The sequence below is a fragment of the Perca flavescens genome, chromosome 13 (genome assembly GCF_004354835.1).
Source record: "Perca flavescens isolate YP-PL-M2 chromosome 13, PFLA_1.0, whole genome shotgun sequence".
Lineage (NCBI taxonomy): Eukaryota > Metazoa > Chordata > Actinopteri > Perciformes > Percidae > Perca > Perca flavescens.
This window is the reverse complement of record NC_041343.1, coordinates 27,811,679-27,827,295: the sequence shown is the minus strand read 5'-3', so window position 1 is coordinate 27,827,295 and position 15,617 is coordinate 27,811,679. Positions and strand designations below refer to the sequence as shown.

The following is a 15,617-nucleotide window of genomic DNA, read 5'->3' as shown; positions in this document are numbered from 1 at the left end:
GCAAATGCCAGAGATTTAGCGAGCAAATAGGCAAAAACTTAGATTTGATTTTAGCTTCTTATAAAAAGCTAAAAACAAATGTAAACTTTTATAAATAGGCTGTGAATGTGATTTACTGTTATCTAGCTAATCAGCCACATCATTAAAATACGATTGTGGGACAAGTAGCCTAATTCATATGATATCCAAAGTCTTAATTTTATTGACATACAAACTGTTTGGTGTATTTTCTGTGTGCCGAATTCAGACGTCAAAATTTAAAATGATCATAATGTTTAAAGGTTTTCTTTTCAACCCAGTGTTTAGCTAAAACGATGATAAAAAAAATAGTCATTTTTAGTAGACTACAGGTTTGGGCTTCGCACAACAGAGGGGTTAGTGTTAACGTTAGTTCCTCGGCCATTCCGATGCAAACGTGCAAATGTCACTTGTTATGTTAATAGCAGTTCCATCATCCTTTGCGCTCACCGAGTTCGTTGAGTTTTCTCCGTTTTCAGTCTGTTCACCTCTCATTGCAGATTTAAAAAAAAAAGAAAGACGTCAATTTCTTCCTGTTTTAACCAAACGCTTCTGCACTGACCCCAAGTCAAACCAACTCCATCTGTCAAACGCAGAGAGCGACCAGGCAGCTGCGCGCGCTCACCTGTCAGAACACGCGAGTGCACGAGAACGAGCGCTACAGTTAACGCGCGCGCGCTCTCGCAACGTGACGGGACAGTTTTTCTTTAACGTAATACAATACTTCCGGTGTCTGTGACCGATTTTAAACCGTATGTGTGGTGGAATGCATAGACAGTATATAATGGACCAATAGACCCCGTTGCTCTGGACGGAGACCAGTGAAGGCTATTAGAAGCACTTTTCCGGTGATGGCCAGCTTTACTGCGCAGCCTCCAACTGAGAGAATGTGACGTGAGCAACGTGTCTGAAAGTTGTAAGTCTTCTGGTAGCTGTGCCGAGAGAAATCTCAATCATTCCCAATCTTACAGAGACGGAGACTGTAGGTGTATGTAAGGAGATAACATGGGCACAGGCTAATTATTGATCACTAACATGCTAGTTAACATTAGTAATTAAACCTAAACATCTCATGTAAGTCGAAACTGCCTGCGAGCTTCTCCTGTACTATACGGTAATTCCTCTACTATGCGACAGTAAGTCACTTGGTTATGACACAATCGTTAGCCTATTTTTACAAAAACGTCTGCTACGGAGCCATAACGTGAGGTACAAGGTAATGAAGCCTTTTATACATTGTCGTGTTTCTTTGGAACTAAACAACGGACAAATAGAGTCTTCAAACATTTCTGATGTAAAGTTATTCGCAGTCAAGTGACGTAAAAAAAAAATGGCGGTCAGCGGAATGCTAACAGGAGGTGATGGCCAGTTAGCAACAAAATGGCGCCATGATGGCTCGAGTTCTGAAGCGAAGCTTACCCCCTTGAAGGAATGTTACTAAATACATTTACTGGAGTACTGTAGCCTACCAGACTGTCAAACAGCTTCATACATCAGGCTGTCAGGAACTCTCTCTCCCCTCTCTGCCTCCAAAAAGGCTGGACTACCCCTCTCATACACACAGCACGAGCCATGAGAACTTTCTTTATACAAACTCACATGCCTACACACAGCGCTAGCCACTAACAGAACATTACAAAAACTGCTGCTAATTAGCTACTCATCTTTAATTTATATTTGTTCTATTTGTTATCATTACAGTATTTTTGTTATTGATCTGTACCTTGTTATTGTCCTTGTTGGCAGAGCCGGCCGATCCATAAGCGAACTAAGCGGCTGCTTAGGGCCCCGTGGCTACCAGAGGGCCCCCAAGAGCGCTTAAAATGTCCCACAATAGAGTTCATAACAGAGCCGGTCTATTTAAAGATAAAGTGTTGCTGCTAATAGGTCTCACATAAGTCTTTAAATACTTATTTGCACATTATGAGTGCTTAAACTAATATTTACAATACACAAGTTGGTTTAGTGCCAAGTGCAGTGGCAACATGTTACAATGTGGAGAGTCCCCAAACCAAATCCTGCTTAGGTCCCACAAAAGTCTAGGGCCGGCCCTACTTGTTGGTGCCTCAAAGCATCTAAATACATTTTATAATGTAGGCTAGCCTATGTAGTTTGTAATGTAGCCTATACTGTTCCCATTAACTTTATGATTCCGCGTGAAATATTAAAACCCAAGATGGGTTGGTGTTTTCTTATGGCTGCATCATCACATCTGATGGAAATATTGTACGTGTCCCGTGCATCATCCCATTTCCTTCATCTTTTGCATCTTTAGGGTCTTTTAAAAAGATCAAGCATCACATGACATGCTGTATTTGGTGTTCTCGGCTGGGTTGAAAACACTTTTACAATAACAGATAAGTAAGTACACTAATACACTGGCACTAAACAAACCTTCAGGGAGTCGTGTATCACCTTACCCGGGCAGTGGAAAATCAATATCAGTGGGACCAAAATGTCTGCACTTCCCTGCTTCCTCTACACAGAGTACCGCTTCTCTTGAAACTGTGGATATTTTTGTGTTAACAGAGCGCATGCTTTGATATGACAATTGGATAATACCATCTTAAAGGTTGATTTTGTTTTTCAGCTTGATGTTTCTCATTTTGTTGACGCTGTTGTTCTCAGGTAAGATGCTCTTTTTGGCTAAAGAAATGACAAGACAATTGCATTTTCTAGCATGACGTATTTATTTGTAAATTCAAAATAATCTGAAGGGTTTTGTCCCAAAGATTTCTTCTTTGTGAAAATGTCCATCAAAATTAGGCCAGCTAGAACGTTTTCAGATGTCGTGTGACAGCTTTATGACTCTGCTAAATTTTACTTACATTAGATCAGCGAACAGATTCTGTTTCAGTAGTGTGATCATGGTATTTTTTCTAATTTTTCGTGTGACACATGCACTAATGACCGCATTGGTAAAGAAAAGTTAATATATCCTCTTAATCACTGGTTATCCTAAGGCACCACAACCACCAGTGTAAGCAAATACATTCATATTATTGTATGAAAAGCTTTAGAACTGTAAAGCTATAAAAAGCACACATGTAATGTGGTTTTGCCTTAAACTCTCCTGACTGATAAGAGTATAAACTTAATTTCCTTGAGGTCTGTCAATGTAAAAATGTGATAAACGTATCAATACAACCTGCATTTACCATCAGTATGCACTGTATTGCATTATTATAGTATAGTAGAACCGTACACATAGGGGGATGAAGCACTAATGCATCATTCTGCTTTATGATAAATCATGCACAAGTTTAAGGAGCTGATGGGATCACATTTCACTGGAATTCTACATTGATTTCACGTGACAAATAAAAGTGATTGATTGATCCCTCAAACTTTTAGTAGGCTGAACTAACTGGGTAAAACTGAGCCGAGGGGCCCCTCCTGCCCCCCTCCTGGATCGTTTCTGTTTTGTGCTTGGATGGTACACACAGTATCACTAAATCTATTAGCATTTAATCAAATTATCACTAATAAATTCCCTTCGGGCCCCCAGCGGATCAGGGGGCCCCATGGCCACGCGTTGCCCAGCTGGTGATTTATCTTTTCTTTTCAGCTCATCTGGCTGAATGTGTGCCAGAGAAGCCAAAGAGATCAACTCTGAACCAGCTGACCAGGACCCTCCTCAGGAAATATGACTGCGGCGTTCGACCTGTTCACAACTGGACCAGTCCTACCACGATATACGTAGACCTCATACTGCAGTCTGTCCTTGACGTGGTATGCAAACAATGCTATGATCAGAATCAGTAATCACAAAAGGTTTTATTGCCACAAGAAGTACACTTATGTGGCGTATGAGGTGCAAACATAAACAAACATATTAAACATTGATATGAAATAAACAATAAATACAGGAAAAACAATTATATACACAGTAACTGTTGCATAAGAAAAAAGGCTGAATGGGTTGAGTGCAAAATTTGCAAAGAATATATAGTATATGGGCAGATGTAAATTAAAGGTTAAAGGGATAAAGGTTAGTGCAAGTGTAGTGACTAGGGATGGGGGGGTTACGAGTCAGTGTCAGTCTGGGGCCTTTTTGGTGAGGCTTACTGCTGAGGGGAAGAGCACACTGCTGCTAAAATTCTGTTAGAAAGATCGGATATCATCAGAGTCCACACAGTCTTAATAGAAAACACGTATTATTAAAAAGTATAATTAAGACGTTCTCCTTTTCGCAGGATGGAAAGACTCAGAGCATAACTACAAGTATTTGGTACCGACAGGTAGGTTGGCCTCTCATTTCACTCAGATTTCACTCTTGGTTTCTCGCTGTGAAGTTTCAGGAAAACAAGCATCTCCTCCATAAAATCAGTCTCTTCCAAATTAAAAGAGCTCCAATTATCTACCTCCTCAGTGACCGACTTCTACCGTAAGCATTAAACAACTTATGCAATACAGTGTTTTTTATTTTAGACTTTTTTCAGAATATGCTGCAAGCCTTGGGAATTGAACAGCAACTGTCACATCCCAGTGTGTGTGAATTATTCTAATACACTTCATTTTTTAGTAACAAAGGCAGTTAAGTTTAAGTTTTGGTTTAAATGTTATTGTAAATATTTGCTTCCCATTTCCATATGTACATTTTACGATTTTAGCACAAACCTCCTCCTCTGTTTTCAGATCTGGACAGATGAGTTCCTGGTTTGGGACCCGGAGGAGTTTGATGGCATCACTGAGATCTCACTGTCATCTGATGCCATCTGGATACCTGACGTTATCGTTACCGAATTGTAAGAAATCCTACTAAAACATTTTAGTCTCAGTCTACAGCAGGGCAACCTTTTTAATATGAAGTGCCAATTTACAATGTTCTTGTTAATCAGTGTGCCATATCAGCATTAAATTTGCCATTTTTTTAAATTTTACCTTTATTTAACCAGATTAGTCTCTATAAAATCTCTTTTTCAAGAGAGACCTGGCTAAGATAGCAGAACAAGTTAGTTATATATAAAAACAATTTACAATCACAAAACAATCACAAAAGAGGCAAAGACAACTCAAGTGCATTTCAATTAACTAAAAGTGCCATTAGTTAAAACATTTGCATGTGTGGATGGACTCATGTACTATGGATTTAACATAACCTTTGAAATCATTAAAGGAAATTAGACACTGTAGTTTAAGTGTTTTCTGTAGGTCATTCCAGGTAGAAGGTGCAGCAAACATGAAAGCCTTTTTAAACATCTCTGTCCGGGCTAAATCATCTACCGAGCCCGCTCAGGAAGTGTTATTTTTTTCCTTTGTGCTGCATTGTGTGATGAAGCCAGTCAGAGGCAGAGTAGGGCCTATGCAGAATGCAGATAGGTCTTAATGTTCCTCCTAATTATGTCCTCTGCTCTGCTTCTGTCCTAACTGTTTGTGATTGGTGTTGCAACTGCCCCAAGGCAGAGGTGTCAAAAGTATTCCCATTCATTACTCAGGTAGAAGTAAAGATACTAGGGTTTAAAAACACTTCTGTAGACGTTTAAGTGTCAACTCATGGTTTTTACTCAAGTAAAAGTGTAAAAGTACTGGTTTCAAAACTACTTAAAGTATAAAAGTCAAAATAATGTAAGGGAAAAAAATAATATCAATATGCTTTTTCAAATTAGACGGCGAGTTTTGGAAACTATTAGCTTGTGGTACTTGGGTGCGCAGAGCTTGCAGCGCATTCGAATGGAGTTGTTTTTGCATCCAACCATTTAGAAAAATTCTTCCAGGTTACAACCGGGGACGTAGAAGGGTTGGCTGGTCTTCCTGGCTACTGACCTCCTCGCTGGTGCTCGGTTGGGACATTTTGCTCGAGTTCTCTTGAGTCTCTGCCACGGACATCTTCGTTCGAGGCTACGTACGTCTGCTATTTCCTCGCTGGAGTGTGACGTGACTTGCGTCATGTGCAGGTGCGATGGATCGCATACAAACCAATAGGGTGTCGGAATGGTATATGTTTACTTCTCATCCAACCACAATCAAATTCACTCTCACTGGATGGCGCAATTTATCTGGATAGATTTGGGGTGTTCTTTTGAACACTGACAAGCCAGAATGAAAACAATAGGCTACAAGGCTATTTTTAAAATGTAAGGAGTAGAAAGTACAGATGATTGCGTGAAAATGTAAGGACTAGAAGTAAAAAGTCTGCTGTAAAATAATTACTCCAGTAAAGTATAGCTACCCAAAATTTCTACTTAAAGGAACAGGCCGACTTATTGGGAATTTAGCTTATTCACCATAACCCCCAGAGTTAGACAAGTCGATACATACCTTTCTCATCTCCGTGTGTGCTGTAACGCTGCCTGACGGTTCCAGCATTAGCTTAGCTTAGCACAGATCCTGCAGGTAACTGGTTCCAACTAGCCTACTGCTCCCAATTGTGACAAAAGTGACAAAATAACGCCAACATGTTCCTATTTATATGTTGTGATTTGTAGAGTCACAGCGTGTACAAAAAACAACGTAACATGAGACACAGCCGTCTTCTAACTGTAAACAAACCGGGAACTATATTCTCAGACGCTGAGGGCATATCACTCCGCCCAAGTACTATATTCTTCCGCCTGAGAATATAGTTCCCGGTTTGTTTACAGTTAAAAGACGGCTGTGTCTCATGTTACGTTATTTTTTGTACACGCTGTGACTATAAATCACAATATGTAAATAGGAACATGTTGGCGTTATTTTCTCACTTATTCGGAGCAGTAGGATTACTGGACGCACGGAGATGAGAAGGGTATGTATGGACTTGTCTAACTCTGGGGGTTACGGTGAATAAGCTAAATTCCCAATAAGTTGGCGTGTTCCTTTAAGTAAGGTAACGAAGTATTTGTACTTTGTTACTTGACACCTCTGCCCCAAGGTGATACTTGAAGTCATATTAAATCCAATCAAAAGTAAATTTGAATTCCACAGAGACCACTTGTGATAAACATGTGATCATTCATAGCACTTGGACTAGTCTATATCCACCACGTTCCACTTCCAGGATTGCTCCGTTGCTGCGGGAAATTCCGCCAGATGACACTCTTTTCAGCCGAATGTCCATTACCTCTCGCTTTCTTTGTGTTGGAATTTTAAACTCTATTTGTGAGGACTATGGTTAACTGCTCCTCAGATCTCTGCAGGGTAAATCCAGACAACTAGCTACACTATCTGTCCAATCTGAGTTTTCTGCTGCACGACTAAAACAACTTTTGAACACACCAAAACAAGTTCCTTCCCGAGGCTATTTTGCAGAGGCACCGTGGCTCCACTCAGCGATTAGCGGCGCCCATGGCGATTGTGATTGGTTTAAAGAAACGCCAATAAACCAAAGCGCGTTTTTCTCCCATCCCAAAATGCTGTATGGACTAGCCAGACCCTCCTCCGCAGCGCTGTGGTGGAAGGTCTGGCAATGCGAGACTACACTTGGACCACCAAATGGCCACCACAGCCTGGCCGGTCTCACATTCTGCCCCGTTAGACATGTCTTCCCTTTCCTCCCCTGTCTTTCATGTGTGTTCCCAGTGTGGATGAGGGGAAGTCCCTACCCATCCCCTATGTGTACGTCAACTCCTCTGGCTCAGTGAAGAACTACCGGCCCAAGCAGGTGGTACTGGCCTGCAGCCTGGAGATGTACGCCTTTCCATTTGACAAGCAGAACTGCAGCCTTACCTTCCGCAGCTGGCTTCACTCAGGTGTGTTTTCTGCTTTTGTGTCTGGGTGTTGGAACATCTAGCCAGAATTTTCAATAAAAAAATCATCACTTCTCAGAAACCATTTCAACACCTTAAGATCTCTGCTAGTTCCCCCTAAAAATTGTCAACTGTCTTGTTTTGTCCACAACTCAAATATATTTAGTTTACTGTCACAAGCTAAGTTTCCATCCACTTTTCAATCGAATTATTTGAAGTTTGGTAAAAAAAACTCATGCGAATAAAGCTGGTGAAAGTGTGTTTCCATCAAACAGCTTTAAAGCGAATAAAAACCTGTGTGTAATGACGTCACATGCTGTTTTGCGATTAAATTGGTATATCGAATTGATTGGAGACATTTTAAAGGGTTTCCATTCATTTTTGCACTGAAAGATTCAAGCGAACTTTTGCGAACAAAGTTTTGCTAGACAGTTGTTAATATTAGAAGCCAAGCTATACGCTCCGATGGGCCTTTGGCTGAGGATCTGATCCAGCTCATCTAAAAGGTGGAACTTGCCTTATATTTTCCCTTCGGCACCGCTGAGAGACAACTCTTTTTTTTGAGCCGTGTATCGCTGTTTGAGCGCCTTCCATTTACTCCGCAGGACGTCCCACGGCTTGTCGTAAGGGACATTCTAAAAAGCTTAACGTGGTTTAATGTATCTAAACAACGATCAATCATCACCAGATTTATCATGGTCATATCTTGTCATGAACACTTAAGCCTGTCAAAAAAACTAAATCGAAATCCAACGATTATAGAAGTTATCTCACGTTAATGTGTCAGATGACAACCATATAATAATTGGACATTGGGTTAGATTATTTGACAGTTTTCCGTGGTTATGATGGGTAATCTGAGAGAGAAATTTGGTGATGATTGATCATTGTTTTGGTACATTAAACCACGTTAAGCTTTTTCCTCGCCATACAGCCACTGATGAAGAAAACAACGTGAGATAACTTCTATAATCGTTGGATTTCGATTTAGTTTTTTTGACAGGCGTAAGTGTTCATGACAAGATATGACCATGATAAATCTGGTGATGATTGATCGTTGTTTAGATACATTAAACCACGTTAAGCTTTTTTCACGTTAAGCGTTTTTAGAATGTAACCTTTGTTGGTCATTTCCTTCACGAGCTCCTGATAAATGATGGCGTTTCTTAGATTTTTGCTATCTAAAATAGCTGTTATATTTTTCTGGTAAATTAAATTAAAAAAGTATCTCGTCTCCTCGTTTGTCCACTTACATCTGTTTTTGTTGACACCTGTCACGTGTGCAAACAGAGCGGAAATACTGGGCGGAAATGAACTGCAACTTCTTCTTCGTTTTATTGCGGGTTGCAACCATAAAATGACCTAAAACTTAATCGCAATTCATTATTTATTCGGCAAATAATGTTTCCATCAGCGTTTATCGCATGAGCCGTATATCGATCAAGAGAAAATCCGATGAGACCGAACGTATTTTCTTTGAGTCGATATTCATGAAATTCAATCGGATTTTACTGTTTCCATAAGGCATTTTTCATTCGATATCACTTAATTCGGATAAAAACGGGTCGATGGAAACATAGCTACAGAGGAGTGAAGAAACTAGAAAATAGTCACATTTTAGAAGGTGGAATCAGAGAATTTTTACTTACTGCATAACTGAGCAAACTTCCACTGGTAAGAAGCGGTTGAAAGCTCAGGAAAAAAAGTAGTAAATGACCCTTGAGTTGAGATCATTTTGTTACACATTCTTCATCAGTTGCTTACCAGCTGAGGTGGTTGGACTCTGATGGATACATGCAGGAATAATGAAATAGAAAGACAGGATATACAATTTCAAATGTACCTTGTTTGCACATCTTTAAATGAAATCCATAAAAGGAAATATTTAAAGCTTTCCTTTTTGTCCTTCATTATCTCTCCCTCTTGCAGTGAAGGAAATAGACCTGGCGCTGTGGAGGAGTGCAGAGGCCATCGCTAATGATAAGAGGGAGTTCATGAATGACGGAGAATGGGAACTGTTGTCCATTCCTTCCAGCTACTGGCAGATCCACCAAGACAACACTGACTATGCCCACATCCAGTTCAATGTCTGTGCTTCATTGTCTCAATCGTGTACATTCGTCACATTAACAGAGGGAATTATTTAAATCAGTTAAAGTAAAGTAAAGCAGTACAAAGGTACAATTGTGACAGAAACCATACTGTCAGTTATTTGAATATAATCCTGATGTCTAATGGTGTAGTGTTGTGGAACAGCTCTTTAACAAGTGAACAAGTAGCTGCACTATGATGGCGGCGATTGCTTATCGATGGCGAGCTCTAAACTGTAGTCCCTCTGTGGGTTAGCCCCCCCCACCCTCCCTCTGCGGTGGAATTGTAAAGTGTAAAGCAATTGGCCGCGACCTTCATGGATTGAGCTAGTGAGCTAATGCCAAACGATGAGAGCAAGACCCTTTCTGGCAAGTAAAAAGACAGATAGAGAGGGAGGCTGATAGACAGGGGAGGGTGAGTGACCATAATGAGACTGTCTCAGTGGTTGCCTGATCAATGGACCTCTTGTTAGTGGTGAAGAAAATGGCCCCATAGCCCATCGCAGGTGGACCAGCGAGGGCTGCTATTTATTCAGCTCAAAGAGCGAAAAGGCTTTCTGATAACGGAGCATTTCATGACTCACTGGGATATTGTTATGCTGTGGCAGTTTTGTAGCTAAAAGGTATTCATGCAAAATGAAAAGGGTTTTTTCATGGAAAATGCTTTTATCCATTTCCAGTTCTGATAAAAGTGTTATTTGAACTAAACTTGATAAAGATCTGTAAAAGTAACAGCTATTTCAAACCCTGGACAAATAAAAGCAAAACCTATCTGCACGGCTAGACACCACTAGAGGGAACATGTGTTTGAATAAATGATATTATTTCGGAGTGTGTCCATCAGATCTTAGCTCTCTGTCCTCATCTATCATTCAGGTGTTGATCCGCCGGCGCCCCCTGCTGTATGTGGTGGGTCTCCTCATCCCCAGCATCTTCCTCATGCTGGTGGATGTGATCAGCTTCTACCTGCCTCTGAACAGCGGTACACGCATTGCCTTTAAGGTCAGCATACTGCTGGGCTACACCGTCTTCAGAGTCAACCTGATGGATGACCTGCCCGCCACCGCAGTCAGAACGCCACTCATAGGTGGGATGTTTTATGTTTGTTGTTTAGATCAATTCAGAATATTTTTTTTATTACCATTCTATCAATTTTTCTTTGTTTATAGACCCAATTCTTTTGTCCTCCTTCAGTTTGGTTGTCATACGTTTTTTTTTTCCATCACCTTGATTTTATCGGTTTGGTATACTTTAAATTAAAATAAATGGACAATAAATTTTGTCCGGTTGTTTATTTTGTTGTTATTGCATATTGAACACATTCAAAAATGTCTGAAAAGCCTTAACTCCTCTATAATAATAATAATAATACATTTTATTTATATAGTGCTTTACATGCTACTCAAAGATACTTTACAGTAAAACCAGCACATATAGCACATTAAAAACAGATACACAATAAAACCAACACATTACACAAGCATATTAAATAACAATAAAACCAGTAACTATCAGGTGAGAAATGTAAGACTTTTGTATGTGGAAATCTAATCTGAAGAGGTGTGCTCTCATTAGTGTTTTGAATGTGGTCAGTACAGTCACGGATGTGTGTGGGTAGGGAGTTCCACAGGGAGGGGGCTGCGATGGTGAAAGCTTGGTTACCCCAGGTACGGTGCTTGGTCCTGAGTGGTGGGGAGAGGAGGTTTGCGTCAGAGGAGCGAAGAGTAGAGTTCCTTAGAAAGACATCAGTACAGAGCATTCTCATGTTTACCAGCCCGGCCTGGTTTATTATGTGTAATAGAATAAAAGGGATGAAAGAGAAAAAAGAACTGGGTCATATTCAGTTTCAGTCCAAGACCAGTTAAATAAAAAACTATGTGATGACACTTGTAATGTCTTACTCCTTGTATTGACCATAATGTATTGTGGAAGTATCCAGCATTGGGAGCTTTTCTGTTTTCTCTCCCATCTCCATTCAGGTGTGTTCTTCGCGGTGTGCATGGCCATGCTGATGCTCAGCCTGATCAAGTCTATTCTGGTGGTGAAGCTGCTCCACCACAGTGAGAAGGAGGTCAGACAAATGTCAGTGTCTGCCTGCCTGCTGGACAAGTACGGCTCAGCTTGTCACGGCTTCACAGAGAGCGCTTTAACCTCCATTAAGACCCTCGATCACATCAACCTGTCCGGAGGTAAGCTACAAGTTCAAAGATTGAGATTTTCCAAAAGACCTTCTGACAGGTGTGTTTTTGCAAGGGCAAAGGAACACTTGGATAAAAGGAAGCCAAGGCACCTTGTCGGCGAGAAAGCTTAAACTCTAAAAATCTAAAACATTTTGGATGCTACAGATGTTCTGGTATTGTTGTTGGCCACACAAATGCATTTTGACTAATGCATGGAAACAGGCTGTCCTCATGAACCATTCGTACATATCGGCTAAAATGAACAGCACGTGACTGGCCGTCACGTGACCGGCCGGCCGTTGGCGTAATTTCGTAAGATACCGTACGAATAGTTGTGCATGTTTTCGTACGATATCATACAAACCTGTTTATGAGAATGTGTTGCAGATGGAAAACGGGAGTGCGTTGACTTGTGTTTTACTGACTAGTAATATTTGTTAACCTTGAATATCAAGGTTTATTAATTATCAGTTCCATACATTCACCCTGGGAGCTGCTTATTAATGCGACCAGTCTTGAACGGTTTGGTTACTTGACAACTCTGAAAACTGTTTGGTTACCACAGTTCTGTGCTTTATATTATGAAATCATCTCAGGGCTAAAATGATCTTAAACTATATATACACACACACTTCAGCTTGAGGCAAGTTTTTTTAACAAAAGCATTTATAAAGACTTAAGACAAGGAGTCGGAGGAGCAGCTGGTTGTGGAAGTATTTTTTTTTTAAATCTCTGTAAAATCCCATCTGAAAGCTTTCTATTAATAATGATAAAAGAGGAGGAAGAGCTGTTCTACGGCCAGCTGAGATCAACAACAACAGATCAACTGTCTGTATTAAAGTGTTTGGGAACTGAGCCTTTTTGAAAGTATAGCAATACTGATGTCAAGAATATGAATAAAATTGTCCCATCCATAATAATTGGTTTCAATTGTCCACATTTATTTACAGAAACTGAATGAATCTATACTAATTGTTCACATCTTTGCTCTTCTCATAGATTATGAGCTTGAGCCCTCACTGGAGGAGGATCTGCTGTCCCTGAATGAGATCCAGAATGCTCCATCTGGGCTGGAGTGGCTTCTCCAGGAGCTGGTTTCCCTCCGCTTGGCTTTATCACAGGAGGACAATGAGTCTTCGGCTCAGGCTGAATGGCTTGCCCTCTGCTCAAAGCTCGACTGTTTCCTGTTTCGCCTTTACCTCTTGGTTCTGGCCTCGTATGCCGGTACGCTGCTGATGCTCTGGGCCAGTTGGAGCTTTGCCTGACCGCCCGATCACAGACTTTGTGATGTTCTTATGTGATGTTTACCATATCTACAGTGATTCTGGATTCAGTACTTTATTCTCTTGGAGAAGCCTAAATATGTTACAATGCAAAAGGAAGGATGCAGAAGTATTATTGTAGACAGAACAATATGTATTTAAAATATACTTCAAAAAGTGGTCCCGTTTAATTTCCCTCCCACAATAGTTAATAGAATAGGATCCACTTTATGTTTTGTGCCGATGTTAACCAATGCTTTTAAAATATATCATTACAATTGACCTCTTAGCTTATATAAATTAAGTTAAGGCAGAGCACTTAAGTCGCACGCTTGCTTGTTAGTATCATTTCGTCATGTTCATAAAAGTGGCCTTTATAAACTGGGTCTATTACTCTTCTGATTCACCACTTCAACGCCAACACTGATAGCTGTGCAACTTCCTTCTCATGTCATTAAAGCTTTCGTATTATCTTGATGAATCCTGATGTATATTTCTTTTCTTTTTTTAAGATAATTTTTTGGGCATTTTCTGCCTTTATTTTTGACAGGACAGCTGAATACATGAAAGGGGAGAGAGAGGGGGCAATGTAACATGCAGCAAAGGGCCGCAGGTCGGAGTCGAACCTGGGCCCGCTGCGTCGAGGAGCAAACCTCTATATATGGGCGTCCGCTCTACCAACTGAGCTACCTGGGCGCCCCCTGATGTATATTTCTGTATCTGAGGCAGTACACTAAGTGTTTGGGGATTAGCTCTCTTAGCAGAATCCCCATTACTGCTCGTATTCATTGAGAGCTCTCAAACAGCAGAGCCTTTTCCACCAAATCTAACTGTGTAACCATTTGCAATAAATGGTAAATTCTTTGATGTAGGTGTCTTGGAGGTAAAACCTGGAGTGCACCTTAAGTGTCTGAAATAATCCCTCATTGCACAGAAAGACTGTACACACGCTATGATAAGTATGGTAGGTCAAAGATGAAGCAGGAAAACCATCTGGAAACTATGATACATGTTTACAATGGACAATTTGGGTAATCATTTTACCGTTTGCCTTGGTTTTCTCTTCCAAATAAGTTTGGCTTATGCGTTAGCTTACAACCTATCAGGTCATGTTTCTTGCCCCGTCTAACTTCTTTTTTTGTAGTCACTATGTTCCCAGATCCCAGCTATTGATGATACAAATGATTGCCCAAGCTAAAAGAATAAAAATTCAAGTTGTCTGAAACTACAACTATCCTTTAAACATTAGGCTCATTCGAGATGAGCCAGGTCTGTGCAGGATTGATCACCGGCGATCGCTGCCCAATGCATGCCGGTTAGATTTGTGTCCGAATTGCTCCGACGTCATGCACACGTGGGCAATGATAACCTCATGAGATCAAGGCGGCCGCAGGTTTGAGACGCAGGCAGCGCAGTTGCTTTTTACTGACTGCAAGTCTCAGGGGGACCCAGGGCATGCTGGGAAACGCCTGCCTCTTAGCTGATCTAACAGCTGATTGGTTCAGAATCGACTCAACATGACGGGTTTTTTTTATTGCCATTTGTCTGATTTAAAGGCTTATTCTGTACAGAATACATGTTGTGTAGCTGATACTTTTATTTAGAAATCAAGGACTAAATCCATTCAACTTACAGATCATCTAGTCTGTTGTTCATTAACATCAGCAACAGATCATATGTAGAGCATTTTGACAGCTACTCTGTCTTAATAAAAACAACTGGAGACTGTGTACAAGCTGATATATGGGTCTGATAACATTTTATTGAATCAGAATCGGACCTAACAGGATGTGAGTGTTTCTGTGACTTCCTGTTCAGCCCAAAGGGTGCTGGAAACGGCTGGAAACTGTTCGACTTGCCGCATGCTCTTGTCCACTTTATAGGCGAGGCGCAGTTCATCTCAAACAAGCCTAAATATTATGTTTGCCTATCCTCAAGATATTGCACTGCCACTGTATAGCAACATTATAGTTAGAGAGAGACATTATTGTATCGCCTGTTATCATGAATTCCCGACAGTGTAGATTTACTCAAGGATAATGTATAATAAAGCAGCTCTCTGGAGAAAATCCTCAGTGCCAGTGTGATGTTATGATATTGTATTCATACTTTAATCTCCATCCCACAGCCACAAAATAGATCAATAAAACCCATTCAAAGCTCAAGTGCTGTGTCTCTATTCCCTGTTGGTTTCCTAATAGTCATGACTAGAATATCAAGAGTGCATCATAGCAAACTTGCTGGTGGAAAGATCTGTATAAATGAAATTTTCACAGTATGTGTAAACCTCTTCTTCCAGGGGATCTGGTTACATGATGTTATGCAACCAAGCTGAAGATAAATGTTTAATCAATGCTTTGTTCCTGTCTGTATGAGTTAATGGCTGAACGTCAAGTTCAA

General features: G+C 40.6%; 2 protein-coding genes across 5 annotated transcripts in view; one reads left to right on the top strand and one right to left on the bottom strand.

Annotated features, from left to right (window-relative positions):
• Window positions 1–680, bottom strand: part of usp28 (ubiquitin specific peptidase 28) — a 33,030-nt gene extending 32,350 nt beyond the window's left edge. For all 3 annotated transcript variants that reach the window (XM_028595326.1, XM_028595328.1, XM_028595327.1), the window contains exon 1: window positions 469–680. In XM_028595326.1, coding sequence (XP_028451127.1) covers window positions 469–513 — 45 coding nt within the window. In that variant the 5' untranslated portion in view covers window positions 514–680. The remainder of the gene's footprint in view (window positions 1–468) is intronic.
• A 220-nt stretch (window positions 681–900) lies between these two features.
• Window positions 901–13,698, top strand: htr3b (5-hydroxytryptamine (serotonin) receptor 3B). 2 transcript variants are annotated; one of them, XM_028594829.1, is made up of 10 exons: window positions 901–934; window positions 2,609–2,646; window positions 3,587–3,750; window positions 4,215–4,259; window positions 4,657–4,766; window positions 7,519–7,688; window positions 9,615–9,772; window positions 10,652–10,862; window positions 11,755–11,964; window positions 12,955–13,698. In XM_028594829.1, the coding sequence occupies exons 2-10, from the start codon at window positions 2,613–2,615 to the stop codon at window positions 13,218–13,220; spliced, it is 1,368 nt and encodes a 455-aa protein (XP_028450630.1). In that variant the 5' UTR covers window positions 901–934; window positions 2,609–2,612; the 3' UTR covers window positions 13,221–13,698. The 2 variants fall into 2 exon arrangements, with proteins under 2 accessions (XP_028450630.1, XP_028450629.1); XM_028594828.1 differs by lacking the exon at window positions 901–934 and adding an exon at window positions 1,196–1,234.
• The last annotated feature ends 1,919 nt before the right edge of the window (window positions 13,699–15,617 follow it).